Here is a 27,445-nt window from a genome sequence, read left to right as displayed (position 1 = left end):
CGCGCAGGACCGTTCCGCGCGTACGTTCAGTACGTGCGCGGGACGTGCCGCGTGCCGCATTGTTTACAACGTGTAGACACCTAAATCGCGAATATCGCGATATGGCTCCGATCTAACCAGGCCGCTGCGTCTCGGGCTCTTTCTCTCTCTCTTCTCTCTCCTCTCTCGGCAGAGATGCGACGATTTTTTGCGGCACGCTGACGTCGAATTGCGTCAAAAATCGGAGTCGATCGTCCTCGATCGCAGTCACTTACATAAATCGCTTTAAGCACTTTATTACATTTTTATGCCGAAAAATCACTCAATATATGCACCGAAATAAAAAATAAAACTCTTGTTAATCCTATGTGCTCCGCAATAAATGTTACATTTTGTATAATTAACTGCGCAAGTTTCCTTAACCTAGATAAAAAAATCTCACCCATCTTCCAACTCACTTTCTCGACAGCGATATCAATCTATTCGTCGTTGATAAATTTCTGCCGATTACGCCTATGTGCGAGGAAACGTGCGCACGAGCGACGTTAAAAGTATCGTATCATCGTGTCCACCCTTGCGACGTTTCGCCGCGAATGCCACGTTGAATTAGCGTATTTCCGTTGGAAAAATGAGTCTACCTAACGTGAGAGACTATTGCATGCTGGAAAAGATCGGCACCGGAAGCTACGCGACCGTGTACAAGGCATTCAAGAAGGTACGTGCGGGGATTCTCGTTTTTTCCCTCCCGTTCGAAAAGATTCCAGGTTAGGTTTGTTCGACCGCCCCGAACCACCTATCAAGCATCGATCGTTTATTTGTCACAAAAGGAGACACGAGCGCTCGCTCACGCGTTAAATTATACGTAGTGTTTTCTCTCACGCTTCTTCTCTTCCTCCCCCGCTGCCCCCCCCCCCCCCATACACTCGCCAGAGGGTAAATACGCGTTATCGCCGGAAACTCGATAGCGTTTACATCGCGCTCGTGTGCAGGGTCGGACCTGCTTTCCCCTCGTGCCCTCAACTTTAATCCGGAAATAGACACCGGATATTTTTACGTAAACGATCATTTGAGATAAACTTTATACTCCAGTTAAAAGTTATTAATTACATATCGTATATTATCGATTGTTCTATAATTTATCAGTATTTGAGGATATTATAATTTCTAAAAAATTAAGATATTAATTAATATAAAACGCTTTTATATATTTATTAAATTTTTTTTCGATGGGGTTCGCATATTTGAAGGTTTTTAAAGGTTTGTAAAGAATAGTTATTAACACTAAAACTACTAAGGAAGTAAAATGACATTTTTTTATGATTATTACTTATTTTTTAAACATTTCAATTTCTAAAACTTTCCCTAATTTTTATTGAAATATACAGATAATTTTATAAATTTATTTTTTCTCTTTCTCTCTCTTTTTTTCAGATTTCTATATAGATACGTAGATATACCTGGATCATTTAAAAAATGTATATACACAAATATACATTTGTTTTTCTTGAATATCGTGTCTTTTCGGAAACGATCATTTTAATCCCTTCGGCAGAAATGCAAATATAAAGCTAAGTATCATTTAGCGAACGAACAGCGAACGCGAACGTTCGGGCACTCGCGTTATTGCTCCCAGGTTGGTTGTTTTTTCTTTCGATTGCACCAAATACTAGAATTCGACTAGATTCGGTGTTTGCTGCATGTAGCAATTGGAAATGTTTTATTACATCTGTTGAATAATGACAACGAACGTTTACGTTTGCTGTTCGTTCGGTGTTCGTTCGCTAAGTGTATACCCAGCTTAACACATGTGTTATATTGCAGAGTCGGATTTGCTTTCCCTTGAGCCCTCAACTTTAATCCGGAAATAGCCACCTGATATTTTCACGTAAACGTAAATGATTATCTGAGATCATTTTTACATCCTACATAATACATTTACATAACACATGTGCAATATAATAAAAACATTTACATTGTTGAGCAGGAAATTGTAACTTGCATGCAAGTTGCATGTTACTTGGTGTTTGTTGCGATAATTATTATATCGAATTTATAACATAAACTCTTATCACACTTTATTAACTTTTATAACGTAAACGATTACAATGGTAATAAATAAATTCGCCAGTAAATAAATAAAAATAATAAAATCCGAAATTAAGCGACCCAACTGGCCAGTTCACATTTATTCTAACTCACAACGTTTCAACCATAATCTGATCCTTCTCAAGTGAGATATTGTAATTTATTACGCAACATTAGACATCATGCGTCGCCAGACGTTGTATATTTCGAAGTAAACGATTACCTAGAGCGATTTCTACACTTCAGCAAGTTTCAATAAATTGGTTACAAAATATACAGGTCATAAACTCTTTCTATTATGCAGATTGAATCGCAGAATAAAAAGTATATAAATATGGATGTCAGTCAATAAAAAGAACTACTGTGACATGAGTTTTATTTTTTCGACGCTGGGAAAATTACTCCAGTGGGCCTATTCTGTAACTCTTAACAGTTTCGTTATCGTTATATTACCGTTGCGAGCTTTTTTAGGTACCATATATATAATATCTGCTCAACGCCAACGAAACTGTCGTTAAGAGTTACGGAATAGGCTCACAGGTGATTATTCTCGGATTAAGATAAATGAGGGTAAAATCCCACTCAAAAACTAGACCTAAGTAGCCAGTCCAGCATCTCGCAGATGCCAGATTCGTTTCCGAAAAAAAGTCTTTTCAGTAGAAAATATATAGCGAAACATTTCTGATTTCATCGAGAGAAAGAACCACGCGACTTTTCCGTAAAGATTCTACGCTAGATTCGAAACGTGCTCCAAATTGCGAATTTTTCTCAAAGTTTATCAACGTTCTTTTGTAATAATCGTTCTTAGGACGGGAGCCGAGAGGTAGTCGCTGTTAAGTGCGTGGACAAAGGTTCGCTCTCGAAATCGGCGGTCGACAATCTCGTGACGGAGATCAAGCTGTTGAACGTCCTCAAGCACGAGCATATCGTGGAGATGAAAGATTTTTTCTGGGACGAAGGGTTCGTTGAGATTTTATGATATACTATAACGTTATCTCGCTAAGCGTGAATGAGCGAATTAGAATATAATCGCTGACGACCGATCTGATAAGGAATCACTTTCGATCGACGTATCTCTTTTCCTGAGAAACAAAAAATGCATATGTACAAATAACAGGCACATATACATCGTCATGGAGTACTGCGACGGCGGAGACTTGTCGAGCTTCATAAAGAAAAAGCACAAGCTGCCCGAAAGCACGTGTCGCAGATTTCTCCAGCAGCTCGCGTTAGCGTTGAGGTATCTGCGCGATCACAATGTCTGCCACATGGATCTCAAACCGCAGAATTTGCTGTTGATGAGGAAACCGCAACTAGTGCTCAAAGTTGGAGGTTGGTAACCGACGCGTCTCATTTTCCGCCCTCTTCCTTTTTTCGAGGTGACTTCGCGGTTCTCGCGTGCCTTGACCGCGGAGCTATCGCTCTCGGATGGCGAATCACGATTTATCTCCGCGCCGTTTCAGATTTCGGTTTCGCGCAGTATCTCTCCAATTCGGAGCACAAATTCACGATACGCGGCTCGCCTCTTTACATGGCACCCGAAATGCTGTTGAAGCACAAGTACGACGCTCGCGTCGATCTGTGGAGCGTCGGGGTGATCATGTACGAGTGCCTTTTCGGAAAAGCTCCCTACTCCAGCAGTAGCTTTCAGGAACTAGCAGAAAAGATCAAGGAGACTCGACCAATAGAGGTGATTCCGCGTCGTTATGATTTGTTTTACTTACGTTCTGTAAATGGACCCGGCCTAACTTTAGAGGGGTATTCTGAAAGGGTTTGAACTATTGAAAGGTCGTAAAAAGAGATATCTTTCAGGAATTTTTTGCGTATTAGGGAAACGAGAAGAGCGAGTAACGTTAAACTTTGCATGTACTTTTAGCCTTATTTTAAGAATTTATTGTCTTTTAAGTAACAAAAACGCTCTTTTTTCTTGTTATATCCTGGTCACTAGAAACTCGCAAGAAAAAACGCAAACCAGGAAACATAACAAGTTTTTGTTGCTTAAAAAATAGGAATATATTCTTAAAATAAGGCTAAAAGAACATGAAAAGTCTACAAAAAAATTTTTGAAATATATTTCTTTTACGACCTTTCAAACCAGAATACCGCCTTAAAAAATTTCGACATAACTTTTTTTATTATAAATACACGAATCATATTAAGTTTCACGATTTTCTGCGAGTAATGTTATGACTGTCGCGAGATAAATAATTCATTGACGTGCAAAGATCGTTAACTCGGTGACGTATAATATTACGCACTTTAATTCGCATTCGAGTTCAAACGTGATCATGAATCACTTATAAATATTAGTATTATTCGCCGTAGATGCCCAAGGCGGCTCATGTGTCAGCGACGTGTAAAGATTTGCTTATGGCTCTGCTGAAGCATAATCCTGCCGATCGTATAACGTTCGATGAATTTTTCGCGCACGACTTTCTGGACTTGGAGCACGCGCCCACGAAAGAAAATTACGATAAGGCAGTCGCGTTGGTGCACAAAGCCATTGAAATGGATACCGAGAAGAATGCAAAAGAGGCATTTTATCTTTACTGCGAAGCGCTCAGATATTTCATTCCGATTTTGACAAGTAAGATCGTTTTGTAAATTTCTTTAAACGGTCAGATATGTCTGGGTTTAGATTTCTCGAATCTCTCTATGAATGTTTTATTATAATTATGTATCATTCAATTAGACGAAAGTGATCTAAAACGAAAGGAGGTGTTACGTCATCGCGTGAACGATTACATAAGGAGAGCAGAAACGCTTAAAGTGGCGTTTATAGATGAAAATAATGAAAAGCGTCCGGCGCCCGAAAATAAAGGAAATGTTACAGCCCTGCAAAGGATACCATCTTTAGAGAAAAGCTCGGCATTCACGTACAACGAACTACGTTTGTATCGTGTCGAAATTTCCAGAATAAAATGCTTACCTCAAATAAAGTGTTACATAATCGCTTTTTATTATCTACGTCCCCTGGTGGAGAAATGTCTCAGAATTTTTCCAATTTTTTTATTAGAACGTTTTTCAGAAAAACTCAAACAAAATAAGAATAAAATATATCAGATTTTTTCCGCCAACATATCTGTAGAAATCTGAATAAATATGAAAAAATCTGTACAATATTTATCAGAAATTTTCATACATATGGATATTTAAATATTCCGAAAATTCTCATCCAATTATTTCTGTGAAAGTATCTAAAAAATTTTATATATTTTTTCAGAATTTTATTTCTGACAAAATATGAGAAATTTTTTCACCAGATAAGAACATTTAAAATAATAACCCGAGAAACGCCAACTTATAGACAAAACGTAACACACTTTGTTTATTGATAGGAATTCTTAGCAAAAGTACTACAAGCATGGTGGACGCGCTTGAAATAGGAGAAGCTGCTGAGCAATATCTCGCTGAGGGCAGCTATGCTCTGGCTTTAGAAAAATTTCAGTCCTGTCTAAGTGTACTTGTGCCTTTGTTGGGTAAGGAACCTATAGGCCGAAGAAGAGATTTGCTGCATAAGCAGGTGATTGGATGAATCAGAATATTACGCTAAAGTGTGAACTCATTTCTAAAGTCTCTCTCTTCGGGTGTTTTTCTGCGAATTTTAACGAAAATAAACGTACAGAAAATAAAATAAATTATTAATATAAGTGGATCGCTTACTGAAAAATATGTCTAATGTTAAATGTATGCCAAGAGACTTTTGCAATGATTCGATGCACTAATAAACAATTGTAATTTTTTTTTAAATCTACGGATAATTGCGTCGGACAAGTCGACTTCGTTGAAGGGGAAGTTTGCTACGCAATTGCTTAAAATGGTTTTACGTCGCTGTCCCTTCAAGGATATCTTCTTGTATTCTTTCAAAACTCAAATAGTCTGAACGAATAGCATAATAAGAATAGTATTGTACAAACGTGTAAAAATAGTATTGTACAAAAGGCTCGAGAGAAAAGCTCTCTGGATAGCGTGTATTAATCACACTGATAGATTCGTGAATATGTGTATTGTGAAAATTAAGACGGAAGCATGAGCAGTAATTTACCCTGAGAATATCGCACAGTTTGAACATTCGGCACATGTTACCCGAGGCGCCTGCTCGAGAGGCGATTACTCGTGAGGCGCCTATATACTAAAAGCATATTTACCGAAGGGTTAAACTGCCACGTTATTATTTTGTCATTTATAAATTAAACTAAAGTACGATCAATGTTTATTGAAATTTTTATACGAGCATTCTAAGGATATTTTGATTTTCATATTGTTTTGTTGATCTTTCGAATCGATATATAGTGCGTGTTTGTAACAAATTCATAGTTTTCTATGTTTTCAATTAATAGGTACAGATTTGGATGAAGGAAGCCGAAAGTACCAAGGGACTCTTGGCTACCAAGGATATAGACTCCCTGCAACGACCATCCGACGAGCAATGTATATTACAATAATTAATGACTATATACAATTGGTGGCGTAGAATAATTATTTTGGCTGTCGATAGCACTTTGCACCATTGTACAAACTTTGCCATGCGTCACTCTGTATCATGCATCATTTAATCTTTAATCAGTCAGCTAATAAATAATTTTATATTGTTATAATATGAAGATTAATTATTACTGCCAATTAATTTACGATATCAATAGTTCGGTTGCAAATAGTTCTTTCAACAATAAGGATCAATTAAAAGATCAATATATTTTCCACAAACAAAGATGGACGACGATAAGCGACGTTTCCCTTGCGGCAGGCGAGGGCGCCTGCGTCGCGTATCGGCTTTACGATTTCCGGCATGATCACATGACCAAATAACGGTCGCCGCTGTTCCGACATTTCATGGAAAATTCCCATTTCTGAGCTGGAAACCTCCCCACCCCTTTTTGTGTATATATATGTACTCCCCACCCTTGGCGTGACCCCGCCACGCCATTCGTCGTTCGAAGCGCAAAACCCCACCACGTGACCGCCGGCGCCTATGTACTTTCTCCCACTCCTTCGAAATTCTCGGCCCCCCACCACGCGGCGATGCGATACCGGATGTGCGGCAACGTCGCAACCGTTAAGTACATAAGATGAAACGGGGGGACCGAGGGGGGCTGGGGGGAGAGAGAGGGAACGAGAGGGGACGGACGAGGGGGAAGAGGAGAGAGCATGAGAAAGAACTGGCAACGTGTGCCACATTCAAATCTGATCCCCGGTCGGCTTCTTAGCAAAACAGTAGAAAACGAGGAACGAGAGAATCGCGAGCGAGAGCGACGTGTTGCTTCGCGTGTGGTACGCCCGTAACTATGTGATATCGCACCCGGCGAGGAGACGCGAGACGCGTAGTGCGCATCATCAACAGCGACATCGGCGGTGTCGAGGCGCGGTGTGTGGTATATGAACGTGTGAGACGTGCTTGGATGTGTTGGGATACGTTCGGACACGTTGAGACTTGTTTGTGGCGTCTCTCCGTCTACATTTTTTCTCTCTCTCTCTTTCTCTCTCGCTCTCTTACTGTCTCTCACTGTCCGTCTATTACACGAGCTTAGTAGTACGGAGCATTCGAAGTAGTTTACAAGGAGCGTGTCTCTACGTATAGTGTTCCCTCGCGCGTGCTGAGGGGGACCCTGGCGTGACAACGGCGGCTCCTTCTTCCGGTTCCTCCGTACGAATTTTCGCGCGCGTCCGAGCCCGCGCTCGTTTGCTCGTAACTATCCAATTTCATGTAAATGTCACGGGTGCGCGGTGGCGTGGTGGCCGTGTCGCGAACAAAGTTCCACACGACGACGTGGAATTATGTGCATGGATATCCAGTTTAACGAGAAGATGGGCGACAAGAGCATCGACGAAGACGTACAGATCATCGAGGCCCGCATATACAAAGGTAAGCTTTGAGGTTAGGTAGATGGCGACCGTAGCGGCTACGGTGGCGGCGGCAGCGACGGTGGTGGTGGCGGCGGTGGCGGCGGCGGCGGTGGTGGCGGCGGCAGCGGTGGCGGTGGCGGTGGCGACGACGGCGGCGGCGGCGGCGGCGGCAATGGCAATGGCGACGGTAATGGCGGTGCAGGATCGCGCGTATCTTTATCTCCTTCACTCTTCCTTCCCTTTCCTCGCTCGCTCTTCACGCGGGATTTTACTGCCCTCGTTCTTCGTAGCGTATCTCTCCTTATAGTACGATCTCCTTCCACGACTGTATCGTACTGCTCTCGTTAACGCTGGTATATCCAAGAACCGTCCACCTTCTCCGAGACGTGGTTTTCGCGCGGTACCGGCGAAACGTGGCCGGCAACCGTTCGTCGGATGATGATAAATCAAGCGTCTGTGTCGTAAGGATGGTCGACTCGGAATATGATGTGTTGATAGCAGCCGGGCACAAGCTAGTCTAGAAACCTATGTATAAATATTGACAAGGTGTCAATTGGCACTATTTAATGAACGTAAACATCTTTGGGAACGTAAACATACCTCAAAATTTTGTAGTTTCTAATACATTATACATTTTTTTTATTCTCGCTGTATCATTTTTGTTACTTTTACGTCGAATCGTGCACGTGCACACATACACATAACACACGTGTGCGTACGCATATTTTTGATCATAGAAAACAATGTTTAAAAAATTGCGAAAACGAAAATCTCTCTTTTATAGAACATTTTACTTGGATAATTAAAAATTGATTTGTGACGTGTAAAGGCACGTAATACGTCGCGTGTTGTCAATACGAATCAGATAGTCTCTTCTTGATTATACGAATTCACGAGACGTTGATAACGCGAACACGTCTCCTGAAAGATATTAAAAATATCTTTGATATTAAAAATGAGGAGGAATTCTCTATTGTTCGAATACTGAAAGTCGCTGATAATATAAACTCGCCCGCGTAAGAACTGTCCATTAGTTTATCGCGATTATGGAAAGTTCTTAAAACGATATCGCAGTATTTTTCACGCCGAATATTTATGCCTTATTTTATGTTGTTTTACATTCTTCGGAGATACTCGAGTATCTTAATTATTTCGAGCTACGAATAATTGCATTCGGAAGTTCGGAACAAAATCGCGCATTCCGGTTTGCGAAATATCATTTCCAGAGAATCATTACGTACTTCAATATTGATATCGCTATCCGTATCAATTGAATGCATTAGCGATCATGCGAAAGCGATCAGCTGGCCGTTTATTTTCATTTTTATTGAGACGATGCGTGAAAGACAACGTGTAATTACAATCTCTGATTGATGACATTGATTTCTATTTGCATCGAGTCTATTGATTGATTCCCCACATCTATTCCTAATCTAAACAAGCGTGTTTACCTCATTGTTGCATAGTTTATCTTACTGATACGTGAAAGTACTATTCAAATATTCCGGGCATCGTGTCAAAGGTACATTTAGGTCACATTTATCATTTAAGTGTTACATTTACTTCAAGGCAATCTCTTTTCGATTTGGCGTACTGGTCTCTCTTCACTGACAACTATATATTCTTAGATATATTTTTCTTCAGGTTACTTACAAAATACATTATCTAATTAATTAGATAATGTATTATTAATTAAATGGTAGTAAAAACATTACAATATTTACTGTTTTATGTGTCTCTTGGATTTTGATCCTTAATAACTTATTTTAAGGAGAAATTTGCGTCGGACACTTGAATAGTTTCCTTAGTGCTCTTTTTGTCATTTTCCTCGTATCTCGGATATCATAAAATCTTATCCCTTTCAACTATTTTTTATTTTACGAATTTTACGCATCAAAAAATCGCAAGGACAGAGATCGAAGAGAATAGATCGAGGAGAAAGAGACCACGTATTATCAATAATAATAAGTGAAACAAGATCGATATGATATACAATCAGCGAGAAAAACACCATTTACGGTCCGGACTCGATCTTGGTAGTCTAGTAATAATATTGTATGAATTATGTATACTTTTTTTTAATTCAGTAAACTGCGCCGATTTTTTTGTCAGCCCGTCACGGAAGGTGCAGGTTCGAACTTTGGCCGAGGTGATATATTTTGCAATAAATTCTTTACAGCGATTTAATAAGAACGCTTATTAAGCATTAAAATTTAAATCGATTATCGATTTAAATGTGTGGATTTACTGTTTCAACGAGGAACTGTGTTTTAAAGACTGATAAAAAAATCGGCGCGCATTTTATTGAATTTGGGAAAAGTATACATAATTCATACAATGTTATTATTAGACTATGAAGATTCAGTCTGGAACGGCGTTTTTCTCTCTAATTGACAGTCATATTATATTTTTTGTCAAAAACTGACAAAAGGTTAATATACACGCTATTTTTTTATATTCACGAGTTATCGGCAAAAAGTAACACGGCTACAGTTTCCCACGCTCTTCCTTCGTATTCTCCTAGCTCTGTGCTTCTTCTCGCGCAAAATCGAAAATGCAGCTGAAAGAGAATAGATTTGCCGATATCGAGATTAAAGTAAATTCAGGCGGCTCTTTCGTAGAAATAAGAAACAGGAGTTTGATAATAGTTTATAGCGGTGGGGAAAACATTTGGAATCAATATATCTGAAATCAAAGGATGGCAATTTTGAAGAAGGGTGCAGTTACCTACCTATAGTTCTATTCTATAACTCTAATGACATTGTTATCGTTATATTGTCGTTGCGCAGCTCTTTTATCATATAGCATACCTGCGCAACGGCAACATAACGATAACGACATTGTTATTAGACAGATTAGACGATTATTAGACAGAATAGGGCTAATGGTAAGTTTGACCTAAACGCGTCTTTTTATCAGTTTTAGATACTTGAGGTTGCGCTCTCGTGTATTTCTCATGTACCTCTTTTATGTACTTCTCATATATGCAATTGATATAAACAAGGTTGCTGATCCTTAATATGATAGGCAGGATGATGTCATGATTTATTTAAATCAATCCGTAAGATGATCTTTGACTGCATAGAGACGTTATCGCGTCGTTAAATGTAATTGTGATTGGCAAAAAAGGATCTGGATTTCAAAAGAACTTTCTGAACTCCCCGAGAGAAGAAAAATATAAAAATCTTTAGATTGCATATTGTACCGGTATATATTTTACATATACATGCACGCGTATTTCTTTATGTGTTTGTGCATCGGTATCGATGCATGAAAAAATTATATATATTTTTGAGTGCATTTTTCAAGTAAAGAATCTTACACACATACACACGAAGTGGAACACTCTAGATTTTGGAATATTTTAGTTGAAATACTACGAAACTTGTTCCATATTAATAGTACGTTGGTAGGCACCGCGAGTGTGGTGTTGCAGAGTGACATAAAAAAATATGGCGCGTTATCCTGGGAATAGGATTTCCTTTTTATATTTGTCATGTGGAGTAAAGCGCAGGTTATCGCTATTAAATTTCGCCTCGCGCGGTCCGTCTCCCGCGCTATTATTACGAAAGCATGAATTTTCCATACGTCGTACCGCTCGGCCGTTAAATCGTTTCGCGCAGCGCCTATGTCTCTTTATGTAATAATGCAACATGCGCCGGGAACGCGCCGCGCTTATTTGTTGTAACCGCGCATCGTGTAACGTGGAGCTCGGGCTTGCTCGCCGCGAGCGCGCCTGTTATCCATCAACCAGCTTGCTCGCGCGCGTATTGCACATATAACGCGCGCTATGTGTGCGTTATGTACCACCGAGCGAGAGTTGGGAGGGACATGTGCGGCCCCGCGCGCCCGCGCGCGCGCGCACTATACATAATGTATCCGCTCGTATGTACTACATAAGGAGCGAGGAGTGATGTAACAAAGAGGCAAACTTCGCCGAAGAGAGCCGAGCGTCGCCGAGGGCAAGCGCGCTTATGCCTCCTCGCGCAAGTCGCACGCGTGCTTTCGGTGCCGCGTAGGAGCGCGCGGAGCCGCATGAACCTTCTCGTCAGCTGCTACAACTGCACGGCGCCATATGCAATTTCGCGTGAGCTACGCGAGAAAAAAAGGAATTACGCGTGCGTAAGGGACGGAGAGACGAATGGTGGCGGTCGCGACATTCTGCGCCGGATCTTTTTCACTCCGGCCACGACCTTTGCTCCCTTTACGCTCTATTTTACTTACTCCGCGATCAGCCTCCCTCCCCTCCCCCCGCGGGAGGAGAGAAGCAGGAAAGCGGCGCGAGCGGCGTGACCTTCATCTGGTCTCGCCGACTCTCTTTGTCGACCGCGACCAAGAAAATGCGTCTTATTAACGCGTTCGGTTGCGAAATTTGTCCGTCTTGTATTCGCGCGCGTACTGGGGTGCCCGCGTGTTACGTAACTATCGTTCGTCATGGTCATACTTTCGTAAGCTACAGGAAATAGGATGTGCCACTATCGCGCGGCGATAGAGGACCGGGGAATGCGCGTGAAAGAGCGAGCGAGAGAGCGGCGACACGGAAGGGAGATAGGGGAAGCCGGAGTTATAGCAGAACGCAGATAGATTGGAGGAGAATATATCCGTTCCGCCGCCATATTGTCCTTTTAGTAATTCCCCTCCCTCCCCGCTCGCCGCGCGCCACCTACGCTCGCCGATCTTTTCCCCCACTCTGTTTGTCCCCCACCTATCTTTACCCCCTCCCGAATTGAATATGCCTTTTGTTCGGCATAGCAACAGCAGCGTTAGAGGGCTACTATAAATAGATCGCTACGACTTTCCAGCGTTGCCAAAACGACTGGCCCAACGTGCTGCGCAGTAAAACTAGGTGCCATCAGAGCCACAGCGGCAACGTCGCAATGCTCGATGTGATATGACCTAATCAACCAAGAATTTCTAACGTATACTCCACACTCGATCGTTTCTTATATAAGGGGTTTCTATAAAATGTAACAAACTCGATATGTGTGTGCGTTTAATAAATAATAAACGCTCGTATCTGAGTATCGTGCATTTGCCAAATTTTGGCAATTATTCGGGGATGGATTCGACGGGAGTCAATTATTTGGATGGTTGGGAAAATCGCGTATAATAACCTCTAATTTATACAATTACGCGTGGGATTGCGCGAACAAAGGAATTCGTTATAGTAATTTTTTTTTTATTGCAAGTTTCTCAAGTATCGATCAAGCGACGTTGCTTTTCCGCGCGCGCGTTTCTATGTATTCGCCTATGTGGCTGAAAAGTGAGGCGAGAGAGGGAATGGGCGTGCCCCCGGAGCGCGAGAACCGGCAACGCCGCACTCGTAAATCATGATTAAAATAATAAGTATAATACATATGTAGTACATAGGCGGCCGACGGGTTTATATACGTAAGAACTGCGCAATGGCGCGAGCGGGAGCTAACGTCTGGCTGGGTTCTGCGCAACTTTGCTCCCACTTTCCCCTATGTGCTCCCCCACCGTCCAGGTGAAGCCCACGGGTGAGCACCAGGAGTTGATGGTGAGCGACGAATCAACCGCGGGCGTTGGAGAGGGGCGGAGGGGAGGGATGGAGGGAGGGACGGCGAGAAGGATGGGGGGAGTGGGAGGGCGATATCTGGAAACCACGACTATATACCCCCGCGTTTACCAATCTTGGCACTTTGCCTGAAAGAGCATATCGACCGTGCGACGTTGTCACATCGTCCGCGCGATCTTACGCGCCAGTCCTGGCTACTCTTTGAGCGGTATGTACCTAGCTCCTGCAACCGGCCCATGCTACACGACGCGCCGCGATCCGAGATGGGCGGTCGTTCAAGTTTAGCTATCCACGCATCACGCTATTGCGCGTCCCTCTCCTTCCCCTCTCCTCCGTCTTCTTCTTTTATTTTCTCAGAAAATCTGAGGCCTCGTGACCAAAAGTGAAACGTTCGCGCGTCAAATGAACGAGGTCTTTTTTTTAGGGTCAACATATGCCGAATGTTTAACACATTTACTTCAAAATTGGCGAAATCTCATTCAAATTTTTATCGAAGTAGAGCCAACGACAGCCATGAAGTTAACTGAGTTAACTCTATAGTCGATTTCCAATATCCTGTCCAATAATCGCTTCTAATGATACATATACGTAAAATTGTCATATATGTGCACGTAGGATTGTCTTGTCATTCTACTTTTCGTTTCTGCGTGCAAAAAAACGAATTTTGCACAGCAACGATTTACTCGTGTATACGTTATACATTGTCGTTAAATTTTACTTCTTTGGTAGATCATATACAATACTGTAATGATAGGTACACAAATACGATCATGCACAGTTCTATTATTATAGGCTAATTATAATTTTACGCATTAGAAACAGATAAAAAGTAAATTAAACCGGGATTAAAGTTAATCCGCATTGGTAGAAATGTACATAAGTGGTCAACCAGCTGTATTTAATGACGATAGTGTCATTTATCGCAAAGAAAAAAATCTTTAAATTTTAAAACGAGGAATTCAGTCACGGAGATATATCTGTATGCGGTGCATGAGGATTATAGGGGAACATTTATTTACTGGTCACTCGAATCGTTGTCACAGAGTTTACATGCTAATTATCCAAGATTAATAGGACCCGCATGAGATCGACGAGATTCGGTCTCATTCCGCGCGTGCTTTCCCTGTTCCATTTAAGGCATTCCGTCTCGCGAGTCTCACGATTTACGCGAAATCTATCGATCGCTCGGCTATGCGCATCCTTCACCGAGTGTGCTCGTTTCGAACCGCGTCCTCCACGCGCCTCACGGAGCAATAGAAAAAAAATAATGGAAAAAAGTCTCGGGTGAGCGTCCCGTAGGTATCCTGTACCCCCATTCCGCGTATACAGGGTGTCGCGGAATCGGCGCGACACCGGCATCACTTCCGGCCATGGACCGGCCACTCATCGATCGGCATCGCGTCTCGCGGGTTGAGTATCACATCCGGAGTATTCGAGCCGACGGCACCGCTCGGCGAGGACGTCGCGCCGACTGTCACTGCCGACTGCCGCGTGCCCGAATCGTCGACCGCGAGAACTGAGAAAGGCTCGCGCGCTAATCCCGAGAATGCCGAGGCCGGTTTGAGTGTGGCCCGCCGAGGACGACACTGGCGAGAGTGCGGTGCGGTGCGGCGCGGCGCGGCGCGGCGCGGCGCGGTGTATCTAGCGCGGTATAGCGCGGTACACTCCGCGCAAAGAGTATGGAGTATCGCGCGAAACCGCTCCCGCGTAGAGGTGTATACAGCGGGGGGCTAGGCCGCGGAGATGCCTAGTGTCTCCGCGGAGCCGCGGGCGGTCAGCTCGATCCGGCTGCGACGACATCGAGGCCTGAAATCGAGGTTTCGCACCGAAGACCGGGAACAGCGGTTAGCGCGCGCGCACGCGATAGTATGGCGCTGTCCTCGTTCGAGAGTGTCGCGGTTCTTGGGATAGCCCCGGCGGCTCGCGGAGCTACGCCCGGACGACGAGCGTGTACGTAGTCGGCGGTGGAGCGATACCGTCTACGTTATCCCGTTCTTCCCCTGTTTTACCCTCGACGTATCGAGCGCGGCAGTGGCGGTGGTGGTGGTGGCGGCGGTGGTGGTGGCGGCAGCAGCAGTTGGCGGCGGCGGCGGTGGTGGTATTGGTGATGATGATGATGAGGATCTTTCGCGCCACCTGGTATAATCGTGTCGGCGTACAAAGTGAAACGTCGTCGTCGTCGTCGTCGTCGTCGTCGTCCTCGTCGTCAAGGGAAAGCGTGAAAACTGCAAAAGTCAGCGCGAGCACCGACTAGGGGGACAACTTTCCCGTGTGCCGATCGCATCGCGCGATCGTCCACAATTCCGCTGATACGTCATCCTCGTCTTCGTCTTCTTCCTCCCGCTCCTCCGCCCGTCGTGTAACATGGATCGCGCGCGGTACCGTCGGCGGTGCTCGTAGGTGGACGGGCTGCTGGTGCTGCTGCTGCTGCTGCTGCATGCTATAACCTCAACGGGAGGATACACTGTGGCGTGTCGGAACGCCTCAGCTGTGCCGCGAGATGTGATTTCGCGCGACTTACCCAAGGGCGAACCCTCTCGAGCGTCGAGGATGAGGAACGGCTTCACCGACATACCGGTCGCGAGTGCCGACAGCAGCACGGACGCCATATGGCTCGAGAAAAGCAGTCCGTCGCGGATGGCACCCGAGCGAATGTCACTCAGTACGTCTCACTCCCGTATACGTTCCGATCGTCGCGCGTGACGTGACGTCTCCGAGCTGTTGACAGCTCGGCACGCGGAGATCGTTTCGTTGTCGATGAGCAGAAAGAAATATCGCGCGTCCTTTCTGTTTCTATGTCCGCGGCATTGGAAAATTGAGCTAGCCGTCGCGATTGCGATCGCTCGTACCGATCTCCGATGTCATTCCGGAATCGTTGGGCGAGGAGGTTCACCGAGCGCGCGAATTGACATCGCCGATGGAGCCCAGGAATGTTTACGTTTACGCCGTTTACATTTTACATGTCGCTAATCGCGTCAACGCGACGAAACTTGCGTCACGTGCGCGACGATTCGGCTCTATCTACCTGTCCGCTTTGCCTTTTGACACTTTAACGCTCTGGGCCGGCGTGTTTACGCAGCACGCCGGAAATTCTGGCTTATTTTGATGCGCCTCGAACGGGCTTAAAATGCGTCCGACGGATTGATTTAATCGGAGCGAAACTCGATGAATCCTCCTGCCTTTCGATTGCCGCGCGGCGAAAACACTAATCGGCTTGTACGAGGGAAAAATAGTTGCGCTAAAAAATATTGTTCTTTTTCGAACTCTGTCTGTTATCACCTGATTTGAATGTGCGCATGTATTGTGGAACTTTACGGAATTAATTCCCAGGCAGCACACATGTCTAAAAGATGTCTAAGATGTCTTTTAGACACGCATGTCTAAAAAATGCCTTAAAGATATCTTTACGATATCTTTTAGACATGCGTGCTGTCTGGATTCGGAATAATTCAAATAGTCCGAATAATCCGAAAAGTTCTATAACACGTGCCCAGATTTGATTTCTAAATGCGCGTAGTTCTCGGTTGAGGTATACGTAAAAAGTTGATGATTACTGAATTTTACTAATTTTTATTATCTAATGATTGTTTATTACGATTAGTTTTATGTTAGTCGACGTAATAGTGCGGACTAAGCAACACAAAAAAGTTATTTTTGTACTGGCGCGCGAGAAATCGGCCTACATACTAAGGGGCGGTTGTTCCAACCTATTGGTAAGCTAACTAATAGTTAAATCATATGTCTATCTTTGTCTAATGTAAAGGATAAACAAAGACATACATATGATTTAACTATTAGGTAGTTTACCAACAGGTTGGAACAACCAGCCCTTAATCGATTTAGAATTTATCGGATGTATTTAAAGATGTTGTCGTATAACGATTGTTAAAATGTGATAAATAATCGGGAATAAGATTTAGATGGTCTATTATTCACGTTGATCGGTCGATTGAATATAATATTTTATAAACAGCACAATCGTATGTGTTGACAGAATTTCTCTTACTGGCAATGTTTATTATTGTAATCAATTTTCTGGACTTTCAATATAATAAACAACATTAGTTTTCTATGTACACATTAAATTTTTTTTTATTCCAAATGGTCTATTTGAAAGTCTATTTATGTTCCTATATCTAATGTTATTCTGTCATTGCCACGTGGCAATAATTAGCAATGCATAATTAGAAACTAAGCGTTAAAAACAACTTTCGAGAATACGAGGCTTATACGCTTTTCGTTTTTCAGATTTCGAGAAAGTTGTCGTTAAGCAAGAACGTCCAGACGATGCGGAAATCCGTGAACTGGCTGCCAAAATGGTGGAAGCACACAAGGCGAAAATGCTGGCGAGCATGCCAGCGGTGCAACAGCAACAACAGAGGCAGCAGTGCCTCGTACCGCAGCCTAATCTACCCGGTATTCTTGGATACCTGAACAAACGGCCAACCGATGGGCAGTCCGCTCCAAAACCGCCGACGGGTAATTTGGAAAGTAAAGTGCCGACACCCGACGACGATAGTCAGAGAGGACGATTCGGTTGGACGAGCTTCGACGAATGTCACATACCTTATATATTTCGCTCCGGCGAAAAGTATTGCGCCGTACGCATCCTAGAGTCTAAGCTTCTCAACAAGTACCTGAGCTTTCTTCATTCGGACATCTACAGTTGCACATGTATAAGGAGTTACTACATCACGGAGGCCGAGAGCAAGTTGTTCAACGAGATCAACACCAAGCACTGCGAGAATCAGTTCGGAAGGGACGCGTTTACGTGCAAAGACCTGGTGGTGCGTCTCTCGGACGCCAAGGAGTTTTATACGTTTCTCGATGTGTGTTACACTAAACTGACCGCCGGTACCAACCCGAGTGTGACCAGCGGACGCAAGGCGGAGAAATGTGGTTTCATACGAATAAACAAAGAGTCCGTGGTACCTTACACGGTAAAGGACGGTCTACAGTATGTGCCGCTGTTTTATTTCGAGGGCGAGACGGAAAATCTCAAGCTGAAGGCGGAAAAGCTCGAGGGCTGGGATTTGTCCTACTTGAAGTTTTGCTGCAAGGTACAGGGTATACGTAACGAACTGTTCGCGAGTGAAACGTGTTCGGTGATTAGTCTGAGTGATATTAAGAGTTACTTTCCACCGGGTACCGGCTTCGAGGACTACTGGCCGACCAAGGTTATGGACTCGCAGTTACTGGTGAACAGCAACGGCGGTGGTTCCGGCGGTGGATGGACGAAACAACCGCCTACACCGCCGGCGACCAAGCCTCCCTCCGTGCAGAGCGCGAGTAAAGTGGTACCACCTTTAAACGCTCGTGCCGCCGTACCGATACCTAACATAATGCCGCGGGGAGCTGTCGTCAGCACGGCACCGCAGATGCCGCGAATAGCGCAGCCGAGACCCGTGTCGACAACGCATCCCGCGCATTCTTCCCCATCGGGACTTCCCGTCAGTAGATCGAGCATAGTGTCGCAGCCTATGATGAATAACGTTCAAGGTGTGGTGAACGGCTGGTCGGGTCTCGTCGGCGGTCAACCTACCTTTCAAACGTCACTCGGCTCTCAGGCTAGCATTATACGAGCGACTCTGAATAATGTGATGCACAACGTAAGCTAATCTTCTTGCATTACAAATTATAATATGCGATGCGAAGTCTTAACCCTTAATGTGCATACGTTTTTTCGATACCTTCTCTAAATGCATACGTGGGTATGTCACGTCCAACGCTATTTTTCCCTACCTTAAAGTCTACATCTAAAAAAGTATTTTTAAAAAATCTAAAACAAATATTCATGAAACATCTGTCTGCATTGTAGACGATTATATATAGTCATTTTGATAAACATCGTTTATTTAATGTCTTCTGACAGGCTTGCAAGTTTTACAGTTACGAGCAGATATCACTTTGGCTCGGACGCCGTAGACCCACGTATGCATCTTAAGGGTTAAATATAATTTTTTTGTTACAATTGTAGCTTTATGTTTTTATATCACACATCAAACCAAATGTACAACTTTTGATTTTCAGCAACAAATGACCGCTGCTCCCAAAACCTATCCTCAACAGTCTAGAAGCAGAGCGAGTAATAGTGGAGCAGCAGCTCAGTATCCTGTATACCCGACGACAACCATGCCAGGGGTTGTTCAAGCCCAACCACCGCCTCTTATACGAGCAACTGTTCACTCCAATCTGTAAGTTTCAATAGAGCTTTCTAAAAGCTTTCTGATATAGCTCAGTATGTATACACGTGTTATAAGCTCACAAAGCTTGAAATCATTTCAAAAAATATCTTTGTTTTTCTTTTATCAATAGTTTTTTTGGCAACAATGTATTCTTATACCGTACGCTTGCTTATGATAAAGCAAACCAATTAGCATAGATTGTACGTAATATCCAATTAAACGCACCTACTTATTTCGTATGTGTATGGCATTTGTGCTGTTTGTGAAAATATAAAACTCATATATTGCGAAAGATAATTTTGGTTTTTAGATCAAAATAAGATTGATATTTCTTTTCAATCAAACAAACTAATGTGTGAAAGTAAAGTTGTGAGAGAAAGAATTTTCACTTTTCGTATACGGCACATTAAGCATGAAATATTAGAGCATTAGAGTCATGTGCTTATCCTAGCTTGAAACATTATGTTTACATACATAAAGCGTAATTATAATATATTTAGAGTATCTGCACCATAGCTTTCTGCATTTGTACATACAACCTATGATTTTTTTTGTATAGTTATCCCACCTATGGGAAGGATGACTGGTGAGTCCTTGTAACATATATTATTGTCATATAGATTATTATAAGAAATAAGATAGCATGCATAAATTTATATTTCTATATGATAAATCATATAGATAATTTTAATATTAATATTTATAATTAATCTACATGACTTACATGACTGTCCTTAAAGCTTCTTTGCGTGATAAATACATTGATTTAGTTGTGAATCTACTGTCACGTCGTAATTTATTAATGTTACTTATGTTTGTCACATATAGTATTCATATATTCAAAAATTTATAATGATTAATGTATGATTTATTATACTGCTGTCAATATATAAACAGAATAGTCCTGTATGTGTCTAGGTATCCAGGTCAGAAATATTTGTTATTTGAAAAGCTCATTTTTACCTGAAAAGGTTTTTTTTATCTGAAAAGGTGTGACCTTTCAGGACGGGTGGTCCTGTAAAGACCAGGCTTTTTATCTCAGAAACTCTTAATCCGATTTTTGTGAAACTTGCTATATAGGGGGTTTTCATGGTATACTTCGAATTTGAAACTAAAATTTAAAATGGACTCAAATTTTTAAATAATGCAATTTATATGAAACTTTATATAGGTTTTTGAGGTCATTAAGTTCAATTCTAATCTCAGATCTTCGACTCGTTAGAGCAGTGCACAAATTTCTGCGCTACGATCACAGAATAATAGAAAAACTACTTTAACACTATTCATGTCATTAGCTCGAGTATATACGAAACAAGTTAAACGTATCCCGTTCTGAGCAAATTTATTATTTTAAATTTTGTAATTATAAGGTTATATTCGAATTTAGCGAACTCAAAAACCTATACAAACTGAGTTTCACGCAAATTGCATCACTATTTGAATATTGGGTCTGCCATATTAGATGTTAAAATTTTGGAATTGCGAGGCCAGGCTCGTAAAAAGTGAAACTCAAACTTTAAGAAAACTATAGTTTTGATATTTTATTCCTATTAGAAAGCCCCCTATCTGAGAGGGTTAATGATCTCAGGTAATATTCAGGTAAAGACCGAATGCTCATTATGCGAATGGGAAAAGTCTCGAACAACATTGTATCTTAAAAGGATAGTCGATGGTTTGAAAGGTCGTAAAGAAAGGTATTTTTCAGGTATTTTTTTGTAAATGAAAAAAACCGAACAAAAATGCTCTTTTTTCTACGTTATATCTTTCCTAGATCATTAAGAGGTGTAAGTGATGGACGGTGTAAATGTTTCTAGCTGTTCTAGGTATCTGAAACGCAAAAACTAAAATTTTTTTATTTGGGAGAAGTGTGGCTATCGTCTGAATTAGAACCAAACCAATATTTTCATTCTGGATGGAAATTTCCATTCTGGCCGTTAAAAGGACGCCAAAGTGCCGGCTTTTTTATTAAATAAAAATATTATAGCTTTTCTCAAACTTTTGTTAGTATTTTATATTTAAAAAAAAACCACTAATAAATGTATAATATTATAATATTTATTCGAGTTCAGACAATAGCCACACTGAATAAGAAAATTTTTTGTTTTTGCGTTTCTGATGCCTAGAACAGCTACAACAGAATCATTTACACCGTCTGTCATTTACACCTTCTAGTGACCAGAATATAACATAGAAAAGAAGAGCCTTTTTATTATTTAAAAAATAAAAATATATTCTTAAAATAAGGCTAAAAGAACATGCAAAATTTAATGTTATTTGCTTTCTTCGTTTCCATACAAAAAATTCCTGAAAAGTACCTTTTTTCATGACCTTTCAAACCAGAATATCCCCTTATTGATTCTAACGTAAAATGATGTGCTATATAGAAATTATTTATCAGGATGTCTAGGTGGTAATATTCCGAGTAGTATAAGTAGTATCTGAGATGCAAGTAATGGATGAGATAAATGTTGACAGCATTATTATAAATCTATTTGTAAAACTGATTTTTCTATTGAATTGATTAATAAAATATGTTTATATAATATACAGTGTCCAATAATAGGTGTAACATCGCTTGTGGGGAGGTAGAGCGGGTTAAATTGAATAGAAAAGTTCATTTTGTGATTCTCCTAATAATTAATGAAATATTAATTAATAAAGACCAGTACGCATCCGTGCGATTGTAAGCGCGCGACCGCAAAAGGCCGCTTAACGTTATGGCGATTGCGGTTGCTACGCGTGCAATAAGGCATTGCGAGGAGCGGGCTTCTAGCAACAGCCAATGATGCGTAATATTTATAATTAGGCTAACTTTTACTGTATGTTTTTTAAATCGCACAGATGCATGCTCCCTCGCAGAGCTTTATTAATTAATTTTTTATTAATTATTGCGAAAATCGCAAAATGGTAGAGAACTTTTCTGTTCAGTTTAATCCCCTCTACCTACCTACGAGTGGTGTGTTACATCTATTATCAGACACTCTGTATACATGCACATAGTTATTTTTATATAAATTTTATTTTTTACTCTTACAAACTAATAATGCAAAAGAATGTATTCATTAAAAATTAAATTATATTTTGTTTCATTTGTAACAAGCACAAATATAACAGTATGTAATTTTACTATGACTGCATAAGTTTTATATTGTTTTTGTGCGATGTATTAAATATTTTATTAATTTATTTAAATGCAACAAAGATGCAACAAATAAACGTACACGCAGAATAGACATTCATATTTATTGCCGAAGAGGCTAAAGACTTTAACGACAGAATAAATAAATAAATGATAAAATTAGTAACAATTATTTTTAGAAATAGTGAAAAATAACATAACTAATTTTTGTATTTCAGGGTGACAACTACGTATACAACACCTACGTTAGGTGTACCTAACGCAGTCACAGGAACGACATATCCACAGATGCTTGGTTTAAGCGAACAAGTCCAAGCTTTAATGCCAGTACCTACATCTACGCCAAATTTATTACATCCACAAAGGCATACACCATCTGTGCATAACACATCTCATGCAAAATACCCACCTCCTCTGATACCAGTCAATGGTAGCAGCGGCAGCAGCGGCAGTTCCAGGTACATATCATTACTTATCATTATTTTAAGGGAAGCAAATAAATAAATATGGGATGAATGGAGGTTTTTTGTTTTAGCATTTATAAATGCGCTTGATTCAACTAATAAATAGCAGCGTTTAAGTTTAAGTTATTTTTTAGGGATTCCCGAGGGAGGAAACCATTGATACCAATATCGGAACCACATATATCTTCTTGTCATGTACAACCATACCAAATACAAAAAGCGCTAATTGAAGAAAAGATGGTACCCTGTATTAATTTCAAACCTTATATCTATACTGAATTGTTGATGACACTTCCCGACTTTGTTTCCAATTTTTTTCCTGCCTGTGACATCGAGAGTTGTAGACAAGTCCTTACAGATGTGCTACATATAGACTTATATCAAGGAAATGGGTAAATATATAGATGAATAGGACAATGATGACTAATAAATAAGATAGTGATGATATTTAGCCTATTATATTCTATGAAATAATCCATTTTTATATAAAAAAAAAATATAACTTTACAGACTACAAATGAAGATGTTAATGGAAGCAGGCAAATGTTCTTCGCATACAGAAGATCTACCTTTAATCCAAGTTAGGAGTATAATGAAATACATGCCACAATTCAAGTATATGTTCAATAGAGGAGATATGGTCATGCCTTCCCCAGCTCATTCGTCTGAAGAGCACCCATCCAAAAAGCGTCAACGTACCAGCTAGGATTGGCTACAGCCTTACTGGCCTACTTATGATTATTACCATTCGGCATTCTAAAGCCGATATCGATGGTCTCATCGATATTCCCGTCATCGTGTTTTGGAACGCCTTTAAGAGAGATAGGCGTATCTAAAACAAAAGATAATTCGCGTATGATGCGCGATAAAACGTACATTGACTGATGCTTTAAGTGTAAAGTGATAGTGGTGAGCTATTTCTTTCTCCAAAGTGTATCGAAGAGGACACGACTGTAAATAAAATTAAAACGTGTAAAATTAAAATATGGTTGACAATTCAGATCTGCTTTCTACGTAGAAAGATTTACTTCAACGGTCGACATTAGATATGAATAACTCTGCCAAATTTTTGTATCGACTCTTACTATCTCCTTCTTGCATCATTTATAACGAGCCAGATGTGTGTAAATAAAAAGTGTGCTTTATCTCGGAAGAGGCGATACGCATACGATAGAATTGCTATCTTCTGCCAAATTATCATCGAATTTTTTTTCGGTGCGGCCCTTATTAGAATAAAGCGTCTTGGTTGTGCGTGTCTGTCGGTTGCCAAGATGCGAGCCGCAAGGATAGTGAACGTCGACACGAGAATCGGGTCGAAAGTTGCATTTGATGCCGACCATTGATTTATTTTCATTTTCGAGAGACCTGTTATATAATATAAAGATCACACTATATTGTCGCAGGATAAAATAGACCTAAGATAAAAAATGATCTTATTTTCAAGTTAAATGTATTCCATCATTCCACACACATTACATACTCTTTCGTCTCTTCCCCTTCCACGTACGCGCGCGCGCATACACACACACACAAACACGCGTGCAACATAACAAATATTTATTTCTACCTCTTTGCACAACAGTGAATACTATTCTTTTCGACTTCGTGCTCTATAATGTTTCTTGTTATATATTAGTATCTTGCGTATATGAAAAAAAAGTGAAAGTTCTGTTTTAAAGTAAATTCGGAGAAAGAAAATGCTGTTATCCCATTTGTATTGGGCATAACGTGCTATAGAGTTATTCATAATGAATAACCTATTTTGCATATTAAATGTATATCAATAAAAAAGCGAAAAATGGAAGTAAAGCTTCTTCAAGTTCCTAGCTATTATTAGTGCGTATCCTGATAACTAGCTACAAGCTAATTTAAAAGCGTTAGGCCATTCATTTATTGCGATAATTTTGCGTGAGTTTTTATACGATTTTCATAAAACTTGTTAAAAAGCGTTAAGGTAATTTATTGAACAGTTTTTGTTTCGAGTGTTTAAAAAGAAGTATATTGTACACAGAGGAATGTGGTGGACGTATTGAATGAAAATAAGGAAGTGGAACAAATGCCTACTTAATGTGAAAAGATGGCAGTGAGCAATATCTTATGGACTACGTCTTTAGAAGATACGAATAATGTACAAGATCTGACTTTGACATAATTGACAAGAAAATGAAGCTGACATTTACTTTTTACGTTTCTTTTTAAATATAATTATGAATAGTATTTCGCAATATTGCTGCTGCATCTTTCTGATATTCGCATTGTAAACTTTTGCTTTAGACAGCGAATTTTCCGAAATTTGTTACACAAAGGTATCTAAATTTAACAATTCTTAAGCCTCAATGAAGACCAGTATCTCGTGATGGGTTTAGATGAAAATTTACCAGTGGCCCTATTCTGTAACTCTTAACGACAGTTTCGTTATCGTTATATCGCATAGCTTTTTTTACTATATATAATATCTGCAACGCGAATATAACGATAACGAAACTGTCGTTAAGAGTTATAGAATCAGCTCCCGGGTTAACGGGTTTTTATCCGGGTCGGATAAAAAAGACAGCATGTGATCGAAATAGGAGCATACAAAGTGCATAAAAGTGTACGACAAACAATATTTATTCATGCAAATGTGTTATACGCATTGAGAATGGTAATCGATAAAGATCGTGATGAAAAAAGTGATCTAATCTAACAAAGAAAAGGCGGTTTTGCTTAAAGCGAAGGCCAGATTCAAATGTACAATTTGTGACGTCTCTAACCCACTTCACAGATACATTAAATTTATGTACGCATTTGAAAAATGTTCAACCTATGTAGAAAGCTATTTAAATATTTATATATGAATATAACACGAAAATGCGACAAAAAAGAAAAACATTCAAATGGTGAAAAGAAATCTGGTTGATATTTAAAGCCACGTTAAAATAGTCTTCCACACGAGCGATTCATATAAATACGTCACAAATCAAATTTTGTTCAGTTCAATAAATTTTCTCTAAATATCGACATTATATTAATGTGTTTTCGATAATTGTCATTTATTTCCATTTACAATAATAAAGAGTGCAGGACGCGATAGCGGGCCCTCCAGGGCAGTGTATAAAATGCTATTTTATCTCTTTTCGATGGGACGGAGGATTAAAGAGTTATCGACCAGCTATATATATATATGTATGTAGTATATACATATATATATACTTTCGTCACTTACTAATTTTTAGTGTAAGAAAGCTCTAAAACAAGTGTATATGGCAAACAAGTGTATATAAAGAGATAATTATAACGACTGATTCACGTCGAACGTGGATCTTCCGCGTAAGGCAGATATTGTTTGGATACTCTGTCGTAGTGAATATAGTGTATTATTTATGAAGCGATATTTTGTGGTATTACGATTTGAAAGACACCTTGCATTGCGCTATCGAGAGACTTTGGACTGGTATATCTTACTGTTACAAACAAAAATGATTCAAGAAAATGTAGAAGAAATCCGAGGATGGAGAAAAAAATATGCCTGGCGATCTATTATTTAAATAAAAACATTTTTGAGAGCGGTGATATTATTTCATTTAATCGACGTTAAACGTTGTCTAATTTTAGTTTTTACATTCTATATTCTGCGTTATGTACACAAACGGCCGATTTAGCGGATTTATTGTCCGAAATAGTATACTTTTTATTTTGCGTTTCGTTTTTTATTTCGTTCACGAGTACGTAAGTTTAATTATATCGAACAATGCTATAATTTGCGGAAGGATATGCACATATGTATACGTGCAACGAAGGAAAGTATACGTCGACTTTTCTTTGCGATTGTTTGCCGCGAACAGAAAAAAGCGTCTGTTGGAATTTTTTTCAGTTCTTTCAATGGGAAACGCGTACCATTTTATTACTTCGTAAATCGTGTTGCGTGCGCGATTTTATTCCTCTCGAGGTAAACGCAAGAGATGGCTCCAGTCCAAGACGTATAATATTATTTTTAATATGTTAGATTAGCACATTTATTTGTTAACGTTTGTTAAAACTGTGTATTATACTTTATCACGCTATCATTTGTACATATAGAGCGTAAGGAAAATAGGACTATTAGATATTTCAAAATAAATTCATGATACAATCAATGGAAGCCAGTTATTTTTTTCGCGTCCTACGTCCTTCGTGCGCGCGCGCATTTTTTATTGTACATACGTTAAATTATACAGGATGTCTGATAATA

The 27,445-nt window shown here is 40.5% G+C and overlaps 2 protein-coding genes across 11 annotated transcripts; both read left to right on the top strand.

Moving 5' to 3' along the window:
* The first annotated feature begins 145 nt into the window (after positions 1-145).
* On the top strand, positions 146-6,662 carry Aduk (Another Drosophila Unc-51-like kinase). Of its 7 annotated transcripts, none has more exons than XM_071785682.1 (10): positions 146-694; positions 1,411-1,546; positions 1,801-1,870; positions 2,873-3,024; positions 3,182-3,396; positions 3,528-3,754; positions 4,390-4,651; positions 4,757-4,954; positions 5,403-5,587; positions 6,405-6,662. In XM_071785682.1, exons 4-10 carry the CDS (start codon positions 2,999-3,001, stop codon positions 6,507-6,509), a joined length of 1,218 nt encoding a protein of 405 aa, XP_071641783.1. In that variant the 5' UTR covers positions 146-694; positions 1,411-1,546; positions 1,801-1,870; positions 2,873-2,998; the 3' UTR covers positions 6,510-6,662. The 7 variants fall into 7 exon arrangements, with proteins under 7 accessions (XP_071641783.1, XP_071641781.1, XP_071641784.1 ...); XM_071785680.1 differs by having other exon boundaries at positions 1,411-1,612; XM_071785683.1 differs by lacking the exon at positions 1,801-1,870 and having other exon boundaries at positions 1,411-1,454.
* Positions 6,663-6,953: 291 nt separating this feature from the next.
* LOC139817518 (uncharacterized) lies at positions 6,954-27,351 on the top strand. Of its 4 annotated transcripts, none has more exons than XM_071785667.1 (7): positions 6,954-7,927; positions 17,696-19,056; positions 19,478-19,641; positions 20,192-20,218; positions 22,990-23,229; positions 23,370-23,627; positions 23,746-27,351. In XM_071785667.1, exons 1-7 carry the CDS (start codon positions 7,840-7,842, stop codon positions 23,939-23,941), a joined length of 2,334 nt encoding a protein of 777 aa, XP_071641768.1. In that variant the 5' UTR covers positions 6,954-7,839; the 3' UTR covers positions 23,942-27,351. The 4 variants fall into 4 exon arrangements, with proteins under 4 accessions (XP_071641768.1, XP_071641770.1, XP_071641769.1 ...); XM_071785669.1 differs by lacking the exon at positions 6,954-7,927 and adding an exon at positions 14,725-15,397; XM_071785666.1 differs by lacking the exon at positions 6,954-7,927 and adding an exon at positions 15,441-16,109.
* The last annotated feature ends 94 nt before the right edge of the window (positions 27,352-27,445 follow it).

The sequence above is a fragment of the Temnothorax longispinosus genome, chromosome 8 (genome assembly GCF_030848805.1).
Source record: "Temnothorax longispinosus isolate EJ_2023e chromosome 8, Tlon_JGU_v1, whole genome shotgun sequence".
Lineage (NCBI taxonomy): Eukaryota > Metazoa > Arthropoda > Insecta > Hymenoptera > Formicidae > Temnothorax > Temnothorax longispinosus.
Note: the sequence above shows the minus strand (reverse complement) of the source record. Positions and strands in the feature narration are given on the sequence as shown.